This window comes from Molothrus aeneus, chromosome 3 (assembly GCF_037042795.1).
Source record: "Molothrus aeneus isolate 106 chromosome 3, BPBGC_Maene_1.0, whole genome shotgun sequence".
NCBI lineage: Eukaryota > Metazoa > Chordata > Aves > Passeriformes > Icteridae > Molothrus > Molothrus aeneus.
The window spans coordinates 90,539,830-90,566,901 of record NC_089648.1 but is presented as its reverse complement, the minus strand read 5'-3'; the positions used below and the strand labels follow the sequence as shown (position 1 = coordinate 90,566,901).

The window sequence follows — 27,072 nt, the reverse complement described above, 5'->3', positions numbered from 1 at the left end:
CTTCTGTATCCGAGGAAGAGCATTAAGCATTAAGTTAATTACAAAGAATTGCAAAACGGAGCTCTGAATAAAGGAGGGATAAAATGAGTTTTCGAGTGAGACAATAAATTTCTTCTGACACCCTGGAAGTCTTGAAATGAAGATCACATTCAAAAGCTTCTACATTCCCCTCAAGAAAAATATTCAAGTGCATCCCCAGGAAAGAGTGCCTGAATGTGAATTATTAGGCAATATCAAACAGACTCTCTTTAGCAGCAGCATTTGCCAAGGAAGAATTTCACAAAGCCCAAGATGTCAATTGCTACAATGGAACCGTGTATTTATCTCACAATAAGTAGATTTATGCTTGTGTACATAAACTAAATACAGATTTTGTTTCGTTTCTTTACACATGTTTTACAAATATGTGATTGTGCTACTATCTTTAGATATTAAAAACAATACTTCTAGGTAACCTTAATCTGTTTTAACCTATGGCCCAGCTAACCAGCACAGACTCTGCAGTGTCCACAGGTAAGAAAGGTGCTTCCCCTCCCATCACACAGCTCAGATTGTGGCCCTGCCAGAATTGGACAGAACCCAAGTGTACCCAGGGACTCACAGGAACTGAAGAGGCCCTCTGACCTAAAACAGGATGCCAGAGTGCACACATCACTACTGGGGTCTGCTGGGGTCTAGGTCGTATGCAGACCTCCTGTTGATCCCTTTCTATTCTGGAGGTGTCCTTGCTTATTCCTCTCTCATGGGAAGCAGGTCCTGGGCTCTGAAACCTTTCCATTATTCCAAAGGCAGGTGTATGTGCAGAAGACAGCAAGGTTAAATGCTATAATTTTTATCAGAATGTGGACATCTGAAAATTTTGGAACTTGCACTAATCAAGAAATCATGTATGTATGACAACATGACACTTGAGTTCTAAATGCAAATGCATCCCATTAAATAAGTCATACTGGTTTTGATATTTTTGCTTATGCTGTGTTTACATTCCTGTTCGGTATAGAAAGATTTCAGTCTGATTGCACAGATTCAGGTGGTACTTGAGGCCAGCTGATAAATGAGTTAGTGCAAACAGGTTGAAGTACTAATGTCCTTTTTACTGTGCTTTCCTAGAAATATAAAAATGGAAAAACAATACTAAACCAACAGTTTAAAAGCTTAAAAAAAAAAATCCTCCCATTTTCTCTTCCATAATTTTACTTGCCCAGGAAATAGATAGAGAAAATACCAATTACTGTCAGAGAAGAATTAAAACCTCAGTTGTTCTTTATGCTCACTGCAAAATCCCAAAGATAAATACAAAGTAGTGGAGCGGGGAAAAAAAGTTGCAAAAAGGTGATTTCTAACAAGTCTGTCTGTGGAAATAGAAAGAACTGAATATAATCTCACACTAAAATACTACTGCTAAGAACTTCATTCAAAAAAAGCATTTGTGAATGCCAGGAAAATGACTAAGTAGATGACTTTTATCTCAATAATATGCCAGAGTAGATGAACGTGTGTTAAGATAATTAAGCTTTCTCAGTGATAAAGAAATGAAACTTGAAAAGCCAAACTGGAAGTTACACTTCTGTAAGACTTAAGAGTAGTAAGTGAAATATCTTTCATTTTAGACAGATTCTTGCAAAACATCTCCCATTCTCAGAATAAGCAGTTTAAATTATAATACTTCAGGATATATTTTGGATCCCTAAATAACATTTAGATCATAAAGGTCTTCCAAAGCCATCTTCTGAAGCTATTACATCAAAAAAGGTATTTTTTTCTCTTACATGACTAACATTAACAATGTAGAATGACCTTTTCTCTAAATATTAAAATTTTGCATTCTCTCCATTCATCACAGTTTATTTCTGCTATTCACTATTGCATCTGCTTGAATTATAAAAAGAATACACTTGGCAACATGCAGGATAAACACACTATAATGAATCACACATGCTTGTTAGTTGTATGTTTCTCCTACAAAAATATTAAATTCATAGACACATTTGCTTGTCTCTGTGAGAAAATAATTTCTGTTGCACTTTTATGAAGTCTTGGGCATAAATTATTTGTGTATTGACTGAGTATGGAGTGAATGTCTTCATTCATACTTATTTAAATCTTTCCCCTAGTTTCCAAAGTTTAAAGAAAAAACAACAATAAACCCCATTTAAGTGTGACTTATACAAAATCAATGCTTTCTTTTCTGTCACTGCACAAAAAAAGCAGTAAATTATGCTTAAATCATACTTCATCACCTGCAAACATTGGAGCCATTGTTTAATCAGCATGCTCTTATCTTTACTCTCCAACAAATAAAGGCTCTAACATGTTAGGCAGTGTATGTTTTTCATAATGTTGAACTCAAAGATTGCTGAAATCAAATGTTTCCTTTATGAGGGCTCCAGTACACTCAGACATATGAAAGAAAAACATTTTTATGACACTGTACTTGACTACCTTTGTCACTTCTCTTTTCCCTTCTCTCAGGGCCCTGCTTCTTTTTGAAAAAACGTCGTCATTGGGCTGAAAGCAAATGAAATTTAAATGCTAATACCTAAGTTATCAACATGTGCCCTTAGAAACAACAAAACTCTTTGGTCTATATTTTAATATTAAAATGCAAAAAATCTAAAAACAATCTGGTTGTTCTCTGTAATAGAAACCAAATACTACTCCTCTGGCATTTTGCTTAAAAAAAACATTATAAGAAATATGCAAATTCAAAGAGGTTTATATCTGAGATTAACAGACTGTCCAAAGAACATGGAAGAATTACTAACGCAAAGAAAATGAATACCAGAATCTGAGTTTAAAAAAGGTTGTACTTACTCCTTATTTCTGCATTGAATGCATGGCTGGTAAAGGACTTTGAGAGCATTCCAGGATCCCACTGGTCCAGAGCTAGGTGTAAGGATATCTCCAAACAGTGTAAAACCACTGTGGGAGGAGGAACTTCCTAAAGACTCTACCAGCAAAGTGTCAGAATTTAAAAGCCAGATCTATAAATGAAAAATAATTTTGTTTACTGTACATTAGATACATTTCAATTTGTTACTTTACTGTGACCCTAAAGCAGCTGATACTAAAGCCACATTCTTACAAAGTTTCTAACAAAGTATTAACAGACATAAATTGATATTTTATTATTTAGAGAGTCTGCACAGCTTCTAGTGGAGAAAAAAGGGTAACACAATACTGATTTATCAGTATTGAAGTTGCCTCTTTTTGTGGCTGTAGCACATTCCCTTTGGTAGGAACAAAAGCAATAGTCCCAAGTCATCTCTTTTAGTACCAGATGTATTATTTCTCCAATTTCATAATTTTTTAGGCATTAGTCAAGCATATGGTGCTGAGCAACTGAGGGCTAAAGACAGGAAACTGAAAGACTGCCCACTGAAGTGCCAAAAATTGAGGATTTTTAGAAGATGCATGGTGGTTATGACTCTATGGACCTAATACATGAAAGGAAAAAGACAACAATTAACATGGTCTAAAAGGCATGTTGGAATTTACAAACAGCTGCAGCAGACCTTCACTTGGAAAATAAATATCAAATTTCATAATGGGACTAGCATTCTTCAGCCCGATTTGCTCACAGCAATTTGAGAAATACTTACTGGGGAGAGTTTTGAGAAATCTGAACTTTTTGCATCCCATTATTATCTTATTTAATGATCTTATTTAATCTTTGTGTGATTTGGTATCAGCGTTCTGACTTGGTTCCTGCTAAACACCATACAAATAAGTCAGGCTTTTCCTTAATTCACAGCCTGCAGTAGTGAAGTGATCCAAGTTAACAATAGAAATAAATTTTTACAAATCTGGCACCTGTATGAAATGTTTATATATGAAATATTTATCATAGAAAATGGGATTTATACAGTGTTGCTCACTAGAGAGCAATCTTCTGCTTCTCATGATCTAATCGGCTTCAAGTAAAACAAGTTACATAATGTTATGTAGCAGACACATGATATCCCCTGTGGAGGGAGAAAGCAGTCATTAACAGGACACATAGTATATGTTGTAATTGAATGTGACAGTCACAATTTATCAGAGCCCAAGGCTCAGAACATTACAGTGGAAGCTTCATAAAGAAGGAAGGAGATATATTGACAAAGATATCTTGGAAGGGGATAGTAGGAGGAGAATCACTTCAGCATATGCACATGAATGATGACAAGCAAGCACATTTGGCTTTGCAAGAGGTTGTTCATCAGTTTTGCTCTAGTAACTCACTGTACACATTTACAGCCTAAACTGCAAAATATACCTCATTAGCTAGGACCATTACACAAGGTGCTTATAGCCAAGTGCTGAAGAGGTGTTGGAAGAAAATGAAACACAGAAACACATGCCAACACAAACTGAACAGAGTTTCTTCCTTTTGAAATTTCTAACAATTCTGTGTGGAAGGAGCTTCCTGGGATGCTTTTCAGCAGGAGAATATCCTTCAAACTAGACAAGGGAACAATGTAGCAACAGCTGTCTGCTCCTTTCAGAATCCTTCTGCAATCTGCTGCAGAGAAAGCAACCAAAGCATTTCATTTGCAACATAGTCCATTGGAAATGCACCTCTTTCTACACAAGTACCACATGTGGCATCTCACAATCATGTTCTAGAACTTGTATGAATATCTTTGTCTCACCAGCAACACAACAGATCTGCATTAATAATTTAGCACACAATATAGAGAAAGTAAATTAATCTCTGGGGGTGGAAGGATTCCCAGAGCAAAATCAACTTCTGAACTATACTTACTTCTTTAGGCAGCATTTTCATTCTTTTCCTTATGTATGAATTATTTTTTGATCTTGTTTTCAATCTGAGTGAACAATTGCTCACCCAGACTCAGTGTGTTGACTCTAAGAATTTTATACATGTATTTCTGGCTAACAGTTTCATATTTTGAGCTGTGCTTTCAACTATGTTATTCGCAATGTGCAATCTCTCCTTTCTTTCTACTTCTTTGTACAGCAGAGCTGGCACAAACAAATTCCTTCCATATTAACTCCAGTAAGAGAAGAAACTTTGCAGAAGATATATATACATAAAGTGTAGAATTAATTCACAATGCCATTGATTACCTTTTCTGAAATGACAGAATCAGAAAAAAGTATTGAGGGGGTGGGGTTGTTGATCTTCCTTTCATTGTTTTCTTTTGGTTTCAAATCACTTTGTCAAGAGACTTAAAAAGATTTTCTTTGGGGACAAGTGGCAACAAAGCTACCCCGGTTATACTTCAAGGGACTTGAACCAAACAGCTGAAATACCACAATTTAGATTCTGTGATCAGTTTCCCTATATCTCAGTCTGAGTTTCCAGCATCAAATTGTGGACAATTAGGCATCAATTTGAATTTAACATGGGTAAAAAACCTGCTAAATCTTTTTCTTTTTCCTTGCTAGTTCTTTCCTAGTTATTGCAGACATTACCATTACCTTCATCATCACCCAGGTCACTAATGCAAACATCTTTCATTACAGCTATTTCATTCTCACACTCAGAGTGCTCAGGTAAAGATGTCATTTCCTCGTATTTCACAAAGAATAAAGCTCCCTGAGAGAGCTGGGCAGCTAAGTCTCAGCAAGGTTCTCATTATCTCACTGCTTGACCACTGCAATGTCCACCTCACCTCCAATCTTAACAAATACAAATCGGTTCTGCTCATGCCCTTCAAGACAGGGACAATAATCAGACTGACAGGTCTCTCCCATTTTGTTACATACTAATTTTCTTGGGATTTCTTCCCACTCCTCTCAGCTCACTCCTGAAATACAAGCTGCCTTATTTTCAAAACACTTTACAGTCTAATCCCACTCCAAAAAACACCTTTCCTTCAATACTGAAAGACTGGAGATAGTGTTCAAAGAGTCCAAACCACCCCTGCACACAGTGATTTTCACAGATGTAATCTTTTTGGGTCTTATGAGGTTGATCCCATCCATGAGATGAATTCCCTGTATCTATCCATAAAATTACTTATTTACTGCTTTCAAAGCTACACTTTTTGCAGTAGAGAAAAAATAGGTATCTATTGAGATGCTGCTATGCTGACCAATAATGTCCCATTTTTCTTGTGTCCTCCTATCTCACTATCTGTTTGCTGTCTTCCTCTTATTCTCAGCTTCTAAATCATGCAACTACAAGGCAGGGAACCCTTCAACACTGGAGCAAAGAGAGGAGGCAAGTGATTCACAAATGTGAAGAGGGCAGAGATATAGTTAGGACAAATAAGGATACCTGTATGTACCACTTTTTTCCCTGAAACAAAGAAACTTTTTTAAATTAACATCCTTTAAAAATGAAAAAAAGAAAACCCAACATCCTAAGTAGTGTATAACGTAAACAACAGAATATGTGTAACTTAAAAAATGGAAACCCATATTATGGTATGTGCAAATAACAGAATTGATAGTGTTAAGTGATACATCCAGAGGAAATGAGGAAAATAAGTATACATATTATTTGTGGTTTAAACCACATACATATGTGGTTTAAAAAAATTAAAAATACTTGTGAGAAACCTTAACCTTAATTATCACATACACAGTTTCAGCTGTGTGTATTCATGTAGGTAAGCACAAGCTTTGGCTCATTATCAAAACAAACAAGTGGGACAGCTGGTTCATGATGCATCAGTGATGAGACTACTTGTGTAACTTGGCTCTGTGCTCACTGCCTCAAGCACCCACGTTTTACTGTTGAGCTATTGACAATCATTAATATAAACAGAGCTTACATTAAACTTGTGTCCACAAGGCCTCCGAGTCCTAAGACTTAACCCATGACTCCAGAACAGCTGTTGGTGTGTACACAGTAGTGAGAACCTCATCCTGGACAGGAGTAAGGACTTTCTGATGTTAAATACTAAAAACACCTGCAAAAAACTAACAACTCACCAATATAAAGGAAAAGATGCCAATCAGAAGCCAGTCCCTATCTAATTCAGCCTACTCCTCTAATCAATACATTGGCAAAAATGCAGCTCAGAGCTAAAAGTAACGGCAATCTACTAAATAAAGTGATTTTTCTGTTAAAAAATAATCAGTCTGCTGTATCTAAACGACTAGACTTAAGCACCAGAATTTTACGTAACTTGGGAACAGATAAGCTACAAGGGAAAAATCACAATAATTTTTGATGACTCCTCAATTAGAATATATATAATTTTAGGTATGCTTATGAAACCTTCATTTTATCATCACAGAAGAGATATTTCTCAGTAGTTGTACAAATGTTGTCTTGGCATTAAAATTTATTTAAAGGCAACAGATATACACTTCCCTCAGCATCTGGATGATCCAAAATCATAGAACTTGGACAATGCATATGTACAACAGTTTATAAAATTACATTGCCTCAAGAAAGTGCATTTATAAGTTTATCCAGGGCACGAATCTCTAATCATGTATTTCTTTGTGTCTATGAATTATTTCTATAAACTGCAAAAATACAAATTCTATACCCATATTTAGTTTGGACATAAAAGGAAACATCTCTGGTTATAAGAAGTATACAGTATTAAGTTAACTCTTATCCATCTTACAAATTTGAGGAATCTAGCTGTCACCATCTAAATATCAAGCTTAACCAAGTTTAGCAGCATTAGAACATTTGGAATAAAGGGCAATTTTGTTTTTGTTTTCACTTCACTTCGCAGTGCAATGTACTGACTACACTAATAGTCCCTGCTGACTTGAGACAGTGCTTGAGAAAGATGCTATACAATTTGATTCACTTCTGGTGATTAAAGAGAAGAAGTGCTGGAGCAAGAAGGTGAAATATAGATTAAAAAATTAAAACTTAAGCTTTCCATATTTTCTGGATACAAAATAGTGTTTTTTCTGTGTTACTTATGGTGCATCTCTAGTACTTTCATTACTGTATTAATAAAATTTCTATGTGCACATCTAATTAGAGTAAAAACTTGTGGATATTCTTACTTGAACAGATGTACCTCAGAACCACTTCAAGAACTGGAATTTGTTAATTTTTTTAAACATACAATAATGAACACCATAATAGTACATTTTAGGAACTGGGATACATGGGTTAATCTTCTTCACCAAGATGAAGATTTAAAAACTTACCAGAATATAGGTTTTTCCATTATCTCCTTTTATGGTGAATCTAAATGTGCTTTTAGCAGAGGATAATTCCAAAAGACACTGAGCAACAATGCTCTGTACAAACTGAGACCTGTTTAAGAATTAACCACATTATTATCTGTTTTCACAGCAACTACAGTCATTCATCTCTATGCACTACAGGTAAATGAGTAACTCATACTTCAATTCCACTACATCCTACAATCACATTTTACTGAAAGATGGGGCTTCTTTATCTTCCTCTCACTCAACACCAGAGAACTTTTTATTTCCTACAACAGGAATTTTTTTAATAGATCAGGATTCTAAATTGCTTTACACCCTTTATTTTGGCTGACACCAACTGTCAAAGGTTGAATAGAAGCTTTTCCCCATTATATTTTACACATATGAACACAAAGTTCAGAATTATGCATGTTTCAAATACAATTCCCAAAAAGAAAGAACTGTGATTAAGCCATTGTACATGATACCAGGTAGCTAGATCAAGTTCTGTTTCATCTTAGTCTTAAATTCAAACTGAATTACTTGAAAATTCAAAAGTCTTACTTCAAATTAAACATTTCAAACTTTACTTAATTTAACTTTACATGAAATAGACTTCTGTTTCCATAATTAGTCACCAGACATTGTGCAAACTTAAAGAGTTCAAAATAAAAAAGCATTTTATTTTGGTTTAGCACCTCAATAGTGAGACACTGTGACAAATTACACACAATCTCCTGCATCACACACAAAGATGAGCAAACAAAACTGCACACGAGTGAATTCAGGCTACTTTGCCTTTACAATGCTTAAATCTGTGATGATTATATAAAATTGCACTCTGTTATTATATGCAATTATTCAAGAAACTACAATATTAGAGCATTTCTAGAATCCCTTCTGAAACATATGTGATTATTTTGTTACCTTGGTGTTGGACTGAAACCTTCCTCAGCTGATTGAATAACCACCTCAGTGACATAATATTTAATGGTACCTAAAATGAAAAAAATATTTTTCAACTATAATAGAATAATCAACTTAGTAAGATTAGACTGTAAGTCACCATATCACTACACTAATCAAATATTTGTTCAGTAGTCAATTAAGAGGTGCAGCAGACAATCATATTTTGCTTGGGTTTGTAGGAGTAGAAGCAACCATAACAAAAAAAATCTACACTGCCTGAAGAAAACTGCTCCCAGCTAATTACAAGATCAGCAATTTCTCATTCATATTGATCTTTGTTTAATGCTGGGAACAATCATCTTGAAACCAAGCAAGCAAGAGCTCAAGCCAAACCCGAAAGATGAATTGAAAGAACTTTCCTAAAGCACTGAGATCAGCATAGCTTACATAAGTATTTTAGTACCCTCTGCTGCTTAGTAATGCTGCAGTGAATCACTAGAGACAGTTTTAATAACAGCTCACACGGGGGAATAATTTCCTTCTTTGCTCAAAGAGCAGAATGGAACTTCTTTCCGAAAATCACACTCACTCAACGTTAACACTGCATACATTCTGAATTTCAATGTAACTGTTCACCAAAAGCTCCACTAAGACAGCTTTTCACACTAAATGGAAGTGTTTGAGGACATAATTTAATCCCCATCAATGAAGGCAGGTCAAAGATGATCATATTGAAGATCTGTGCTGCAAATACAGCCTAACGAGAGGGCCAGCAAAATAGGTTAAGAGTCATAAATTCATTCTACTAAGTCTCAAGGTGTGAACAACTAGAAGATTAATTTGGTCCACAAGTTTTAAGGATGGAAGGGTTTCATCTGATCTCTGTCCACACATACCATTAAAACTGAATGAAAGCAAACATTTCAGGACACTTAATCTGTTTTAAACTCTCCAAAGGCTTGGTAACCCCCTCTTCAGGTAAATACTACACTTTCTAAATTATCTTCAGTGTTAGGAAGTTATATTTTACCTCTAAATTTAATTAAGTCTGCTCCATATAATATGAGTTCTTGGAGACAGGAAAAAAAGACAATTCAGTCTCTCTAGTTCCTCAGCCATTACCCTGAGTAATGAATTAGTGCTACTGCTACAAGGGTATTGGGAATTCAGATGTTTGCTTGCAGAGGGATAGAAGCTGTGATTTCCCAAGAAAAAATCATACAAGTAAATGTGGATAGAGTTGGGGGAAGGAATAGCCCATTGAGGAATCTCAAGGCTGAACCTGGTCTCCACAGCTACAGCACTCTAATCGTGCTTTATCTTCAAAACACTGATACCTACTCATGAGGAAGCACCAAAGCATGCCAGTCTAAGTTTGCTCTCTAGTCTCTTTTCACAGAGATGGCTCTGCCTAGACTTACATTATACTTCTCTTTTGTTCTCTGAACTCTACCAAAATCTCCAGCACTACTGAAGAAACATGGCCAAAACAATGGAAATCCTATCTAACTTCAGCCATGTGCAGAGTCCATACCAAATCCCTGCACACTGATAGTGTTTGCCTTTCCCCACTCCCACTGATCTATTACTCATGACCTTGTTATTCATGCTCTTTTCCCAGCACTCCTTTCCCAAAGTCACATCTTGCTTTGAGGGCTTTCAAACATTGTACCTTAAATTTGGTTTCATTAAAGCCTGTATTGTTCAGATCCCTGTACAGGACAATCAGAACATTCTGTAACAGAAGACACAGAAGATCTTCTGTCCTGTCTCACCTTATGGCATTTCTTAAACAGGCTTTGCATTTTCTGAGATATTTTTATATTCACCAGATCTCTGAACTGAGGCAGGCTCACTCTGACTGATGCAGTGGAAGAGAGGGAGGATGAAAGAATGAATCCTGCTAATAACAGTCTTATCATTGCTTCTCTTCCAAGAATAGCTGAATTTTAAAAACAACCAGACACTCTTCTTTACAACACTTAAGGTAAACCCTGCGGATCCAATATAATTACAGCTTTTAAACCAATAATCCCATCAGTTCATCATCAGATGAGGCATAACCTGTTTCTTTGAATAGGCTTCCTCCCCACAAAACCAGGCTGACTGTTAGCAATCTTCAGCTTCTAGTTGTGTTGATCAAGTTCTGAATTTACCTTTCACTTATTCTGTAGAACTGACAGGAAGACAAGCAACCTAAAATTTCTCAAATCTCCACTTTTACTGGGATTCCTAGTAAACTGGAATCATGCATTGTGCCTTCCAAAGGTTTGGAATTAGCCAAATATGCCACAGAAACAAGGATAATCAAAATTCCTGCTGAAAGTAATTTTCAAGATCTAACAAAGGAAGCAACAACAACTTCATCTGTTCCAGAAGGGAATGAGACAAACACACAGGAATTAAGACTGCACCTTATTGATAAACTATTTTCCTTCAGTGTTTTTAACCTCCAGTGTTCAATGGCTGATGCAGTTAAGTCTAGTTGTGTTTGGACATCTCATACCTGATGAAACTGTTTCTCCCAGCATTGTCTTGCAGCGCTTACAAATTACTCTGGTATTTTCTTTTGACTTCTGTGGGACAAAAAAAAATAATCATTTAAATGTCACTCAGATATTCTGAAAATGGAATGCATAGCTTAGCATAATTAACAGAGCAGACAGGAAACTTTTTACTTGTTTCTGTCCTCTTTATGTTTACATGCACACATATTTGCCTTAACTACTTCAGCTTTCCACACTTGGACTTGCTTGCATGTTTCATACTGATGTTAAAATCTGGCAATATATCCATACAGCACAATCTGTAATGGCTAACAGGAGAATCTTGTAATCTTGAGTGACTGGATAATAAAACAATAAGCTAAATTTGATTGTGCTAAGGGCAAAATAATGCATCAGAAATTAAGTACTCCCTAATATATACATAAAATAGTATGCTGCAATGTGACTACCATTACTCAGTAACAAGTTCTAGTAACAGTTCACTGTGGACAGTTTTACAGGAGTTGAATACGTTCAGCAGAGAGCAGAAAATGTCTGCAGATTATTTTGAGTTACTAGGAAACAGCAGAAATACACAACACAGCATGATATGCCAGAAAGGTGCAGTGGATTCTGTTCTTGAACAACCCTTCTCCCTCTATTCAAACAAATAAAGAAAAGGTATTGACAAAGAATAACTGTCAGAAGTGCAAAACAGTTTCCATATGTAGCATGAAAATACATGTAACAGGAGAACATATGGAAGACAGAAAACTGAGGGGTATCATTGAGATACCTAAAATCACAAATGCTTAGGAAAAGCTGAACAGAAAAAAAACCAAACATATGCCCTCATAGCTCATGCTATGAAATTCCAACCCTGTTTGTATCAAAAAAACAGGAAGGCATTTGTCACACGATGCATAATACAGTTTAGTACTCACGATAGGAAAGCATTTTTCATATTAAAAGTATTAACAAGTTCAAAAAGCCTTCTTAAGTTCAGAGGAAGCAATGTCATCAAGGGTCTATTAAAAACAAAAAATGCGGATAAAAATATCAAGTTCAAGGAGTCTCTACACTCTCCAGAACATCACTGAATATTTGCCTTAGCTTTATGCATCTATTACCGCCCTTTGAAAAAGATCTCACATCTAGATGAAATCTACCCTATTAGACTCCTACTAATTACAGTGTTAATATTTAAATTTAATACATCAAACAAGCAGACATAATTCTTACTTTAATCCAAAGTCTAAACTTCAGAACTGGTTCTGTGTGGGCTTATTAACCTGGTGTAGCAACTAGAGCTCTGATCTGAAAGCACTACACTTATATATAACCTTAATGATGATCAAAAACAGAGAATCGAACTATGAGTCTGAGAGCTGACTATGTTGGAAGTACGGTCCCCTTGTTATGGAGATCAGGAATATAATCTGATTCATATATATGCAGTTATCTCCTTTCCCAATTCCTACCTTGCTAGTCCTCTCAAACGTATGCAGTGAAATTACTTGCTCAGTGTGAAAAGCAAGGATAAACAGAAAAGGTTTTGTGTAAGCCAGTGTTTCAGACTGGTACAAACACTGCACAGGACAAGTGCAGAATACACACTACTTCCTTGAAAGCTACAACTTGAGTATTTTTTTCTGACTATAGTTACAGGCGCTGACTGAGAACTGTGCCTAAAAACATCACTAACTCCTTGTATCATGCTTCAATGGAAAAAAGGATAGTTTTAGCTCAACTAATTAAAACAATTTATCTGTTTGACAACTTGCAGCTGCTGGCAATCTGCAGATGCAGGTGGATCACAAGCCTAATAGTTTCTGTTCCTATTCCAAAGGATCACTGATATGGTGTCAGGAAAAATATTTTCCCCAAGAGATACTATTAAGATGCTGCAAAACCATGTGACATTTAAGAACTATGTTACACTGGAAGACTAATAGATGTGAAAAATATGTTTGCAATGGACGGATGCTGTCTTGGTCCCACTGGAGTCTGGAAAAGATTGTTTAAGCATCTCTGGTACATTCCTGCTACTATTTTGGTCATAGGCAAACACTTTCCAAAGAACTGCAATGCAATTAAAAAGGAACTTTCATACTGGGGCAGACTGCAACACTATTCTCTAAAATGAGAACATTTATGCCAATAGCAATCTGTCTTGCCTGTAACTTTCTATTACTCATATTATGGAAGAAATTTCTGCTTCAGTATGAGGGTTTTTTCCTTATTAGTCTAGCTTCTGCTGGATCTAACAGTTGTGCTCATTTGCTTGGCAACTGAGTGATGCTGGAAATAAGCAAACACAGAAATGAGAACTCATTGCAAGTGTGAAAGATGTAGAAAAAGGGACTGGATACAAACAAAGAACAAATTCTCAACTTCGATGCAAGTATAAGGAAGCAAACATGAAAATTCATCACACTGAACTACTATTGTATGCCCCGACATAAAACAGCCTCCTCCCTCATTCAAAAGTTCTGTTGTTATCCTGGTTCAACCAACATCTCAATAAAATCTTTGTTCCACATCCTTTTATTACGTTTCTGCTTCCAAATCAATCCTTTACACACATTCTCTTTGATCAAGAAGTGTGCAATATGAACTCCATGAGCCCTGCCTCTTCCCATATTTATTCCTGGTGTTCTAAGATCTCTTTTAAGACTACTGAGAATTCATTTTGGCAACCACTGGCAGAAAGCATTGTCCTCTTGGAAATTTGGTATCATCTACTCCACCTCCTTCTAAAGGAAACTTAGAAGAAATAACTCCATTGTCACAGAGTTAAGCCAAATTAATCTGCTTCTGCCATGCTGATACCTTTCCAGCATATCAGTCCTTATTTTCCTCTCTGCATATTCTGTTTTTCAAAGAACAAGGGAACAAGAAACCAAAGGGACCAAGCTGCAAGCCTTGCAGATAGGGACCACAGGACAGAACTGCTCCCCACACAGAGGGGTTGCTTGGAGCACCAGCAGCCACTGAACTGTGAGAATCCTGGTGATTCTTCCTGGAGATAATACATATCACTATAAGCAGCAGGTAGAAATCAGGCAGTCTGCTTCTCAAGAGATAAAATGTTTCATGCTGGAAATCTCTATAGAATAAGCCATCAATTTTTACAGGCACAAATCGCCAAGGCAGCAATGTACACAGTTTAATACTTCGAATTGTGAGAAAATACAGCATGTGTAGGCCCAACCCTTGTTGTACAGGGTAATCTACTGCTTGGTTGCATTTGCAGTACAAATGTTCTGGCAGATGTTCTTCCATGGCAGAAGAAAAGATCATTGCTTGAATGGATGTTCTTCTGGCAGAAGAAAAGATCATTGCTTGAATTTTCATACAAGTGCTAGATGTCCAAAAGTAAAGCACTGAACTGTCTTTCTTCATGGGTTTTATCCCACCACTGAAACATAACCACCAACAAATGGTGATGTGCAACATCAAATTTTGATGTTTCTAAGCCAAATGACAGCCTTCTTCATACAGACTTGGTTGATGAATCTATCCTACCCTGGAACACCTCACAAGAGCTATAATATAGGATGGCAGGTTCCTTTCACTAGACAGAGCAGTCAAGCAAACTCAATTTCCTTACTATGCTTTAAGAACCTAAGTCAGCCACATCTAAATGCAAAGCACGCATTCTGATATTTTCAAGTCCTTCTAAAACTAAAAAAAAAAAAAAAGATAAAAAAATCCCACTTCTCTTTAATCATAGTCATGATTATGCCTCAAGTCACCGTGTAAGAAAAAAACAATTGCTACTTCAATTTCCACCTCATTCTTTGCTCCACTACCCTTTAACAAACACCTAACCCATCACAGTTATTAATTTACTGAATTCTGATGTCCTTCACTCATGATAATTTTGGGGGAAAATATCTGGGTTTAGAACTACATAATTAAGCAGCTTCTGTTTCTAGTACTAAATTCTACTCGCATACTGAGGTCAGTATCAAGACTGTGGTGTGAGCTTTAGAAAATGTAAAACATAGCCTGGAATATTTTCTGGCTTCTGTAGAGTTGAATATCAAGAACTCCCTATGACCTTCAGACCAGTTCTGTAATACATACAAATTAAATAAACTAGTTTAAAAAAAGTACTTTACAATGAAAAAGTCCAAATAACTCCACCTAAGAACTATTTAAAGAAAATACTTTACCAAGTTGGAGTCACTCTGTGAAACATGGTGTCCAGCCTCGGAGCAGCACACGGGAGATTCAGGTACATGTGATTCATTTCTTGAATTCAACAGAAGAAAAGTGTCTCCAACAAAACAGTCACCATGCTGAGGGTGCAAAGTTCTTCTGGCAAAGGGGTCGGGGTGACAACACCACTCTTCAACTAAATCACTCCAGTTTTCACTCGGTAGAGGAAGAACTCTGAGAAATTTCCTTAGAGGGAAGAGAAGACAAATACTTCAGTTATGTTATAATTCACTTCTAAGTCACTTAAAGAGAGTTTAGGCTTCCTACAAAGAGTGGGGGAAGTATCCTTTTCTCAAAAGGAAGTGCTTGACTCTCTTTCCAGCCAAAGGCACTTTCTTTGGGTATATTCTGGGAAAGCAATTGCTGATTTTCCTGCCAAATCTGTGATGAAGCATTTCCCAAGGGTGAATCTTCAATGATTTTAAGGCAGAATTTAACATAGTCCTCTCTTGAAATGAATCACATGGCAAAAATAAAAAGATTCTACCCAGTCATGAAAAATATGACAATGAGCATTTGCAACTACATGTATTATTACTTCTTGTACTGTTCCCTTGCATCAAATGTTGCTATAAAACCATAAAACCAATAGAAACAGACTCATGCCACAGCAAGATTCAGCATGTTGTCTCAGATACAAGACTTGAAAAAGCTAATACCTGAAAAAAATACCACAGTGCATCTTCAATAAAAAAACCCAAACAAACAAAACAACAAGCAAAGGATAATTCAATCTTAATTTAGATTCAGATACTCAGATCTGACTTTCAGAAGTCACATACAAAAAAGGCAAATCCCTTTCTCCTGGGTAGCTGTATGGACCAAGGGTACTGTTTCTGGAAAAATACTTTGTTTTCATTATCAGTTGTATTGGATTTGCATTTTCTGCTCTCTGCCTAGTTTCCTTGAATGGTTACTCTATTTCTTCAGCTGTCGCCTGAAATCTTCACCAGAGTTTCTTGATTCTACTCCTTACTTAAAACTTGCAAATACAACTTTGCTTATGGTGCTACTTTGCAAATAAAAACACAGCTGCTAAGCCAACAGTTAGACATCCTCCCTCTCCTGAAGTTCCCAGACTAACATTTTCTGAAGATGTCATTTCTTCCCACTGTAGCTTCTTGGCCCTTTTAAATTGTTCCGTGGGTGAAAGAAAAATGTTCCACTAAAAAAAATCCCTTTTATCTAGATACACAATACATTTTAAACTCTGCTTGCTCCACCTGCAGATGAAAGTTGGAATAACTGATCCTCTGATGCAGCTTTACCAAAACTAAGATCACCTCTCAGCACTGCCCATGTTTGTCTTCATTTTCTGTGGTCTTATATATTGTTTGAGATACTACTCAATCCTGTCAAAGTGACAGTTTAGTTCTGATGTTGGTCTAATTGATTCTTTACAATTAGTTCCAGTGCCTGGACTCACACTGCAAAAAAAAGTCTACCTGTATTGCTTTTTACACAATAGTAACAAAAAGCTCAGCAATGTTCTTACAAGGGGAAAAAAAAAGGCATTACCATAAGCTGCAGACTCATGCTGTCCTGTTTCATTAAATCAATGTTTCTTTACTCTCACAGTCTACAGCATAAAGATTTTCACTTCTTTCCCAACAAAAGCAGTTTTTCCAACCAGTAGGAATTTCCTAAACAAACTCCTCCTAACTCTGAGCTATACAGAAAATAAACCATTTCCACTGTATTTTAGGCTTTTGCCACTCATGGGTGGGAAGCCATATCCTGGGTTACCAGAACTGGAAAAATGTAAAACTCATAAAAACAGAGCCTTCCTAAAAAAAAAACCAAACAAACAAAACAACTTGAGGCTACTAAATAACATGATAAATCCTAGAAAACAGGGTGACTTATCTTTCCAAACTTGCTCCTAATAACAACTGAGTTTGTACTTGAAAATAGCCACCTAGGCTGCATTCACAGTCAGAGAGAAACAAACAATTCTTAGATTGGTACCTTTAGGAGTAGCTTTCTCCTGAAAGTGTCTAATCTAGCCAGGCTGAATCTCCTGCTGTAAATAGTTCCCAGATTCCAACCAGAAAAGTAGGTAATTAACTTATTTTTAAAAAGTTTGAAGTTGAGCACTAGTCTATAAAAGCCCTGCCGTAAGGATGTAACTCTTAAATGATCTTCCAGTCTAAGGTAAGTATTCTTTATCCCTCTAAGACTGGATGAAGAAAAGTAAACCCAAATGTCATTATTAACTAATACCCAGTAATACCATTCTGTCTACTGAAAATACTGAAAACTGGAAGTAAAATGGACTTTAGACTTTTAAACATAAAATAACTGTTCAGTTCTATCAGAGAAAAACAACTGCATTTCTTTAACTGCAGTTTCCATTATTTACCTATTAAAAAATCTTGGGACAGCCCAGCTTGTCAGTTAACTGTCAGGCTTAACACTACTTATGGAGGAAAAGTGTAATTAGATTTCCCCTGCCATGAGTTTTTCCATGGAATATTTGTGCAGTACCAATTATTATTTGTTAAATTCAGTCTCTCCTGTCCAGCTGACGAGGGGAGTGATAGAGTGCCTTTGGTGGGCATCTGGCATCCACACACCACAAGCCTTTAAGAATTTCTTCATGACAGAAATAAAGTCTTAAAGACTTATTATATATATGAGGTACACTTAGCCCAACTGGAAGGAGAGAAAGAAAAAAGAAAGTATCCCTAATTCTTTGCAGCTCTTGCATGATGGAAGAAAAAAAAATCTAATCATTTTCTCTAATGTATGTAATGTGAGGGCAATTGAAAAGAATGGAAGAGCATAACTCTCTCAAGAGCTATCAGATTTATGGAAGAAAACAGACTGAGGCAGAGGATTTCAGAAAATGTATAGAGTAAATTTTTGTGCACCAAGGAAGGATTACTTACATTTAACCCTTTCCTAGTACATTTCTTAATTTAACCTTTAAAAGGAAAACTTCCTATGCAGTCTCTAACAGCAAAAAAATAAGCTTTAGAATAGGTTTGGGGTGGTTTGTTGGTTTGTTTTTTTTCTTTCATTTTCACCTAGATTCCTCATGCTTCAACTGAAGATTACTGCCACCCTCTTTGCAGCAACTTCCTAGATACTAGAAAAACCTTATGTCTTCTCCACAGCCTTATCTACACTACCCCATTTATTTAAATTTCTTCTTAAAGGTATGATTTTCTAGATCTCAGGTGTTTCTTATTACAGACTCCTGCCTAGTAATTCAGATTTTAATATGCTCTCTTTCACACAGTTCTGCAATTCCTTTCAATCCTTCCACCTTTGCTGTCACTGTCACACTTAATTCTTCCTGGAGAGAGGAACACATGAATTCTGTAGCTAGAAGTTCTGACTATGCTACTCTCTCCTTTTGGAAATGCTGGAACAGAATGTGTTGGATACACTGGCAGCTCCCCTTTTCTACTCGTGTCTTAGGCTTTTTTACTGGTAATATTCATGGGATTCAGAGGCTTCCTCCAAGGAGACATGCCAAGTAAAAAGGCATGAACATACATTCTTTTTCCTTTCTCAAAAATTCTGCTTGTGTCACATTACAGGATGCAGAACCAAAAGATTTAAACTACATGGATATGAATTTGATGTGCTGAAATTCAGGAAAATTCCCACTCAGAGATGCAAATATAAACGGGCAACATGTTTTGAAAGCAAATGTTACTGAATACAAATTAGAAGTTTCACTACTTTACAAATGTATCAAAATAAGAGTTATTACTAGACTTTCTGATGAGACATTTCAGAAGAGAAAGTTAAAAAATCATAATTCAGTTACATTCAGCTAGCCATAAATCTATACGTATGAAAATAACAAATTTAGGGAATGGGACTTATTTGTATTACTGTTTTGAGTATTAGGAGCCACACAGATCATAAAAGGCTGTAAGTACATATCTAACAATTCTTATATATTCAGCTGAAGCCATCAATATTGTTCATCAGAGGAGCTAGACAATGCAGCACCTTTTTATTAAAATTCTCATTCACTCTGCAGACTTTTTAAGGAACAGAGATAAGGACGAGTCACACAGCTAAGACACAGTTCCTGTTTCCCAAATTTAGCATCCCTGAATTATGTGGAGGCAGGCTTTGCTTAAAAGGAAGCTGTGGTCAATATCCCCATTCTGAGCAGCCACTTTATAATTACAGCATGATGACCGAAGGAAATGTATAAGAGACTGAAAAGAACTGAAAAGGATACCTGAAATACAGAGAAAGAAAGAAATCAAGGAGCAAATGAATAAACAGCTAAAAACTGCTTCAGGTAATTTTGCTTTTTGTCATCTGCAGAGCTTCAAATGTGTTCTTGTCTACCAGTTTCAAAATAAATACCTTTTAGCTGTCTCAAAGTACACAAAATAACATGAATACCAATCACAATGGCATTTATTGCTATAAATACAAGACACTGCAGTACTCACCGGTCGTTCACTACGATGTCACCACAGGACTGACAGTAAAAGATGTAATTCTTGTTGGGTTTCAGGCTTTCCCTCAAAGTAAAAACCACATCTATAGATGGAAGGAAATATATTAATCTTCAAAATAATGTAAAATTTTCAGTCACTTGTACAAAAAAATCTTGCCAAATACCTCAAACCAAAAAGGATAAATCTAACAGACAAAGAAAAAGGCTGACATTTTAAACACAACCTTAATTTTTTTTAAAAGCAAGTATTTAGATTTAGGAAAAACTTGTCATCTCCACCTCATGCCCCATATTACTAAGTAGGAACTGTATATGTGAATAATTATTTTCAAGGTGCAAATCCTCTTTAGAAGGGAAGCTGATATATTGATATAATTGAAAGGACTATAAAAATCAAATTCAATGCCACTCTTTTGTAATGATATTTCAGACAATCACTGTATCTGCAATATGAGGGGACACACTGATATGTTACACAAATAGTCAGGATGGGGAGCAGGGTCAGGCACTAGTTTTACATTTTCAGGCAGGTAAGAAACCAACCACTGTGGAACCACTCCAGGAAAAGATAGTGAGCAACGGCCTCTGCAGGCCAGGAAAGCAAAAAGAGTCTCATAAAAGGCAGCTCAAACAACTTCTCCAAAGTAAAAAAAAGAAGTTATAAAAGTCTCCCTAAATTATCTGGCAACATTAAGTGGAAGGAAAGTAAAACTTTAAGCCTAGTTCTAGGTATGAATATGCTTTGCATCAGCCACTTTCTCAAAATTAAGAATCAAAGTTTACTCTCAGCACTGACATTCAGTATTTGAAATTTAGGACACAACCAAAGAGAAAAGTACTTTAAAACGTTCCAGAATTTCAACTATTTTGCATAATAATATAAAACATAAAAAGGGTAACTAAGACTATCCAATATACATGTTGATTACCACCTCGTTCACATATTTATTTTTCACTAGCATGACTTTCCAAGGTTGATTTTTAAAAGTGCATCGTTGGTCTTTTGAAACATGTCTTGTTAATAGGACACATTAAGTAATTTTAGTATAACTGAGTTGTCAAAGCACAGGCATAATTACAGATTAATGTACAGATGCCATCTCAGCATACCAACAGAGTATTCCAATGTGCTTCTGGTGCTGCATTACTGTATATTACATATTTTATCATCTTTTTCTACTTTAAAAGCTCAGAATGGCAATTTTGTTTTATTTAATATATCTTTCTGTGTCACATCGTATGAAATGAATCTAAACATATTGAGCTTGGATGCCAGGATGAAAGAAAGCAACAGCTGTACTCTCATGCCTTCTATTTATTGTAAACACATCCTAGACCATCATGGAAGTAAAGAAGGTAACTTTGCAGATGTTACCTGCGACATTAACCTCTGAAACCCCAGCTATGAGAATAATGAGTCCCAACACAAACCCTTTATGATTAAGTGGTTAAGGCTGGATAAGCATAGCAGTTGCCTGGATGAATCAGATTACTCCATTACCAATAGGATGGGGAGGAATGGGTACAAATTTAAAGCAAGAGAGTTTAGGTTAGATATTAGGAAGAAATTCTTTACAGTGAGAGTGGTTAGACACTGGCACATGCTGCCCAGGGAGGCTGAGGATGCTCCAACCCTGGCAGTGTTCAAAGCCTGCTTGGGGAAGTCCTTGAGCAACCTGGTCTAGCGGGATGTATCCCTGCCAATGGCAGCGGGAGCTTGCGACTAGATGATTTTTAAAGGCCGTTCCAACCCCTTAGCATTTTATCATTCTACGATTTTCACCTACCAAATGCGGAATAGGAGAGAAAGAAAATCACTTTGAAGTACTATGGGGAAGCACAGGAGGGGAGAACTGTGAGCAGATCCCAAACACACCGCGTTTCCCTTTCGTCATTTTTGCACTTTCAATTTCTAAAACTGACAATTCCAGAAGGTGTTTGCCCTACAGAATCCACACTTCACAGCCTCTCTCAGTTAAACCTCCCATGTCCCAGGTCGCCCTCCCCCGTTTCGCAGCCCCTGCCCCGGCCGGCCCTCACCGGCGGCAGGCGGCGGGCGGCGCAGGCGCACGCGCAGGTGCAGCCCGTCCCCGCGCAGGCGCCGGAGCCCGCGGCACGAGGACGGCGCCAGGCTGACCCCTGCCGGCAGCGCCGCCGCATCGCAGCTCCCGCCGCTCCTCACTTCCAGGGAATCCGCGCACACCGATACCTCCACTGGCGCGCTGGGGAGCTCCGCCGCCGCGCTGCGGAGGAAAAGCAACGGGTATGCCTCAGGAAGGAGCTGTCGGGGTGCGCTGCTGCTTTACACAGGCCGGCCCGCAGCTCCCCCTCAGCCCCAGTCGCGCCCCGAGATCCACGCGGTGAACGAGGAGCAGCCGAGAGAAACAGTGCACCGTTCTCAGGAAAAATTTATTTGCACAGTAGTGCCGAGCCGAACAAGCAGGGGGAGGAGCCCGCAGGCAAAGCGGTCCCCGCGCTGAAGGCTAAGGACGCCGAAAGCCAGACCCGCTGCGCCCCCCGGCTGCCCCGCCCGGCCCGAGCGGCGGCGGGCGGCAGCGCCCCGCACTACCGGACAACCAGCAGCGCGCTCTGCGTCGCCCGCCTGATCTCCATGAGGAACGCTGCCGCCATGCCGGCACCGCGCAGGAAGCGGCCGCCCTCCCGCCGGCGCAGGCGCGGCGCCGCTCCCCGCCCGTCACAGCGCCGCCTGCGTGGGATCACAGAGTCACCCCTAAACCACATCACCCAGCGCTGCATTCGGGCGCCTCCTCAACACTTCCAGGGATGGCGACTCCACCACCGCTCTGGCAAATCCATTCCAGCCCTTGACCGCCCTAGCGGTGGAAAAGATTTTTCCAGTGTCTAATCTGAACGTCTCCTGTATCACTTTAAGGGCATTCCCGCTAGTCCTGTCACAATAGGCAAAGCAGAAGAGACCAACCCCCAAAACCTCCTTTCAGGCAGCTGTAGAGAGCAGTGAGGACCCCCCGACCCTCCTCAAGACAAAACAACCCCAGCTCCTCAGCCGTTCCTGAGGCTGAGGCTAAGACAAGTTTTCTAGAGCCCCGTTTCCCTTCTCTGGACGCGCTCCAGCACATTAATATTCTTTTTAAACTGAGGGGCCCAGAAACTGATCACAGCACTGGAGGTGAGGCCTCCATTGCAAAGCAGAGGGACCACCACTGCCCTGGTCGTGCCGGCCACACTGTTCCTGATACAGGCCAAGGTGCCACTGGCGTTCTTTGCCACCTGGGCACTGCTCGCTCCTACGCTCCTCGCCAGCCCCCGCGATTCTTCTCCGCCGAACAGCTGTTCCAGGTCACTCCTCCCCAAGCCCGTAGCACTGCATGGCGTGGCTGCGATCCAAGCGCAGGATCCAGCAGCTCGGCCCCGACGGTGCCCTGGGAGGCAGCGGCGGGAGGGTGTCCCGGGGTCTGCTGCGCCCCCGGCTTGGCCGCTGCTGGCCGTACAGTCAGGCCTGGGGGCCCAGGGACGAGTCCCTTCGAGTCCCGAGCCCCAAGGTCCAGGTCTGCGCAACTGGCTGTTCTCACGGGGTTTTCTTATGCCCAGTCTCTTCTGTGTCAACATCGGGCTGTCATCTGCTTTCCTGCCACACCACCGCCGGGAGGAGCCTGGGTCTGTTCTATCGGGCACCTCCCCACAGGAGCTGTGGGCTGTGCCTGGGGGTGCGTGCTCCGGATTCGTGGCCAAACAGGGTTTATCGTAAACTGTTTTAGCTGTTGCTGAATGGTGTTTGCACACTGTTAAGGCCTCCTCAGGGTCTCGCTCTGCACCACCCAGCAAATAGGCTGGAGGTGGGGAAGAGCCTGGGGCAGGGGAAGAGGTTGTACAGCTGACTTGAATCGACCAAAGTGATGTTCCATGGCACATAACATCAGGCGTGACAGTAGAAACTCAGGGCATAGTCCTTCCAAACTGACCATTGCTCAGATACTGACTGAACATCAGCAGTCTTGTTGTCGGAGGTGGTGAGTGATTGTCTGTATGTTATTTCCCTCATCCACTAAAACATTATGATCTAAACCCACAGTTTTTCATGCTTTTGCTTTTCTGGTTCTACCCCTGAACTAGCAGCCAGCTGGGGTCACTCCATCATGACTGCAAAGTTCAGTCTGTGCAGAGACTGTTCAGTCTCTTCAGACTGTCTGTTCAGTCTCTGCTGAGACTGCTGAGACTGCTGGCAGGCTCCCCAGTACTAGGGACTGTGTGCTGTGGCACTACTACTCACCCCTTGCCTTGTGAAGAGAAAACCCTTTCCACCCTTTCTTGCAGCTTTACAAGTCTTTCTGAATTCCTCCCAATCCATGTGCACCTAGCTCTTGAATGCTGTCACATTGTACTCATAGCAAACTCAGGCAGCTGCTGCTCAAGGGTGAGGTTTTCTACTGCCTCTCATGAGATCTTTTATCAAGAGACTGTAAGTCCACCCTGACACGCCTGTGTGACTTTCCCTTACCCTATGAACACTGCCACCACTGCACACTTCATCCAGGATGCCACCCTCAGAGTATGTAAGAAGTTGATGCTCAGTATTCAAGGACACCATAGAAAGAAATTTTCACTTGAAAAAAAGGAGTCTTTCTGCAATGTTAGAAGTGTTTACTTTTTAAGAAGTCACAAGACCCTCTGTGGTTGCAGAGAGTTATTTGAAAACATGATCTGTAAAGCTTCAAACAAATAGGCAAATTTGCACAGGTTACTTTTATAGCAATGTATGATCAAATACAGGATTATAGTGAAATAATCCATAGTCCTTGGAGTTATCAAAACCAAGTAGGAGAGTCCCAAAGAAGAAAATGGAGTAGGGTTAGATTTTGTGGGGAAAAAATACAGCAGGAAATAGACAGTTTCAACTGAGTTATTTTGTTGTTTTTTACAAAGCATGAATTTATTGAAACGTTCTAAGATGGGACTGTACTGTCTACATGCTGTTCTGAGTGTGGTGGTGTGGGGTTCTGTTGTTGTTGTTTGTTTCCTTTTTTTTTTTTTTAAGGAAGAAAAATAATTAGTCCAAGTGGTGGGTTTCATTTCCAATTACTTCACAAACAAATTTATATTGTGAACTAAATTGTTGTGGACAAGTAGGTCATACGTCAAACATAAACCCCATGTAATTATAGGAGAATTGACTCCTAGTATTAGTAAAAGGGCCTTTGATGTTACAAAGGCTTACCCAAATCTACAAAGTTATGAATAATCTTAAGTGTTCACAGGGTGTGAGCCTCACTTATTAAAAATTGTCTATTATAGGTTTCTCCCCATTTCTGCTGTGAAATAATTACAGAAAAAGGAAGGTAAATTTCCTACAGAGCTGGACCCAGCCCAGTATTTTGACTCTAACATCAGTAAAATAAGGTACTAATAAGGAAGAGCTCCATAGTGTGGTTGTTTCCAGGTACTTCCCCTGTGGGTAATCCCTACCCAATTCCTTCAGTGTCCACTTATGGATGTGTTTGTCATCAATATGAATAATGTATCCTTCAACCTACAGATAGTGTCCAAATCCCCAGCCCCTGGTGCCAGTATGTTTTAGAAGTTTTCTGCTTTGCAGAAAATAATTCTCTGTGCCTCCTTATTCTCATTCTGTGGGGTTTGGTTAACAAAAACTTTGTTGCCTTTTGTGATTTTGTAGAATTTGATCAATTCTCTACTTTGCCTTCTGTCTCTGCATTGAACAGTCACAGTCATTATTGCTGTTGCTGTAATATAGCAGTGACATCTCTCCACAGTGCCTTTCCCAACTTCTCTACATCTCTCTTGAGCTGGGAAGACAAGAATTGATGCCATAATCAATCTGAGGCTGCACCAGCCTTTTACACAGCAGCCAAACAACTACCTCTGTCTTGTTCTCAATATTCTTCCCAACGACATACAATGTTTTTTTGATTGCCACTGCACATAAAGTCGATGAGGCAATTTGAAAGAAGTGTTTTGGAGCTCTGAGCTGTAAATGCCACAACTAAATTCAGCACAAGGGAAGCTTAGAAATCCAGCTGCTCTGCAATGCAGTAGCATGTGAAAGCACATGGTCAGTTATGGGCAGTCACTTCCCCTCTGTGAAGTTCACCACTGTTAAATAGCTCCAAAAGCACGACCAACCTAGTTAACAATTACTTCTCAAAGGCATTTATAAGTATCTTCAAAGAAAAAAGAATTAAGTGTACCATTTTAATAAAAATACATGACACGTAGAGTCATACTTGATGCCTCAGAAAACCAGTGGAAATTGTCAGCTTTCCAAAAAGTTACTATTTTTCATTTACTGATTCCTGGTATAGTTTAATGAGAAACGGAATTGCATTTACTCTTTATTATTATCCCAAGTCTGGAGAATAAAGTTAGACTTCATTAAATATTGGCTGGCAATGTAAGTCACCGAGTAGATGATTTATAAATATTATGAGATTTTCCCCTGGCAATATTTTAGAAATACTTGTCCTCAGACAAAACAGACAAAGCCTAAAATATTAATCATGTAAGCTGAACACACCTTTTTTTTTTTTTTGCAGTTACTCAAGTAATTTATAACCATAAGCTCTGTTTGCTATTATGAAGCTTGCTTAAATTTGAGAACTGTAATGATGACTTAAAACGAACAGATTACAGTCTAAGAGTTGTACCCTTTGTACTGTGGAACTGGCCAGTTGAAAAATCACTCTTGCAATGCAGTAAAAAAATGTCCTTTGAATGCCATCCTTGTGGGCACCCATACACTTTCATGTGTAGTAAGGATTCAAGCATACTAACCACAAGAAATTTTAGAAAATTCCCATTACAGCTACTGCTAACATAAAGGTAATATCACATTATGGCATCACAGACCAGTTTGGGTTGGAAAGGACCAGGTCGGGATTGGCCTCTTCTGCCAGGCAACCAGAGAGAGGACAAGAGAACATAGTCATAAGCTGTGCC

General features: G+C 38.7%; 1 protein-coding gene across 1 annotated transcript in view; it reads right to left on the bottom strand.

Moving 5' to 3' along the window:
* Window positions 1–22,770, bottom strand: part of UBE3D (ubiquitin protein ligase E3D) — a 78,066-nt gene extending 55,296 nt beyond the window's left edge. The window contains exons 1-8 of the mRNA XM_066545894.1: window positions 22,709–22,770; window positions 22,180–22,382; window positions 20,132–20,222; window positions 15,659–15,890; window positions 11,498–11,567; window positions 9,010–9,079; window positions 8,080–8,188; window positions 2,815–2,984 (exon numbers count right to left, since the gene is read on the bottom strand). Of these exons, the coding sequence (XP_066401991.1) occupies window positions 2,815–2,984; window positions 8,080–8,188; window positions 9,010–9,079; window positions 11,498–11,567; window positions 15,659–15,890; window positions 20,132–20,222; window positions 22,180–22,382; window positions 22,709–22,770 (1,007 nt within the window). The remainder of the gene's footprint in view (window positions 1–2,814; window positions 2,985–8,079; window positions 8,189–9,009; window positions 9,080–11,497; window positions 11,568–15,658; window positions 15,891–20,131; window positions 20,223–22,179; window positions 22,383–22,708) is intronic.
* Between the last annotated feature and the right edge of the window lie 4,302 nt (window positions 22,771–27,072).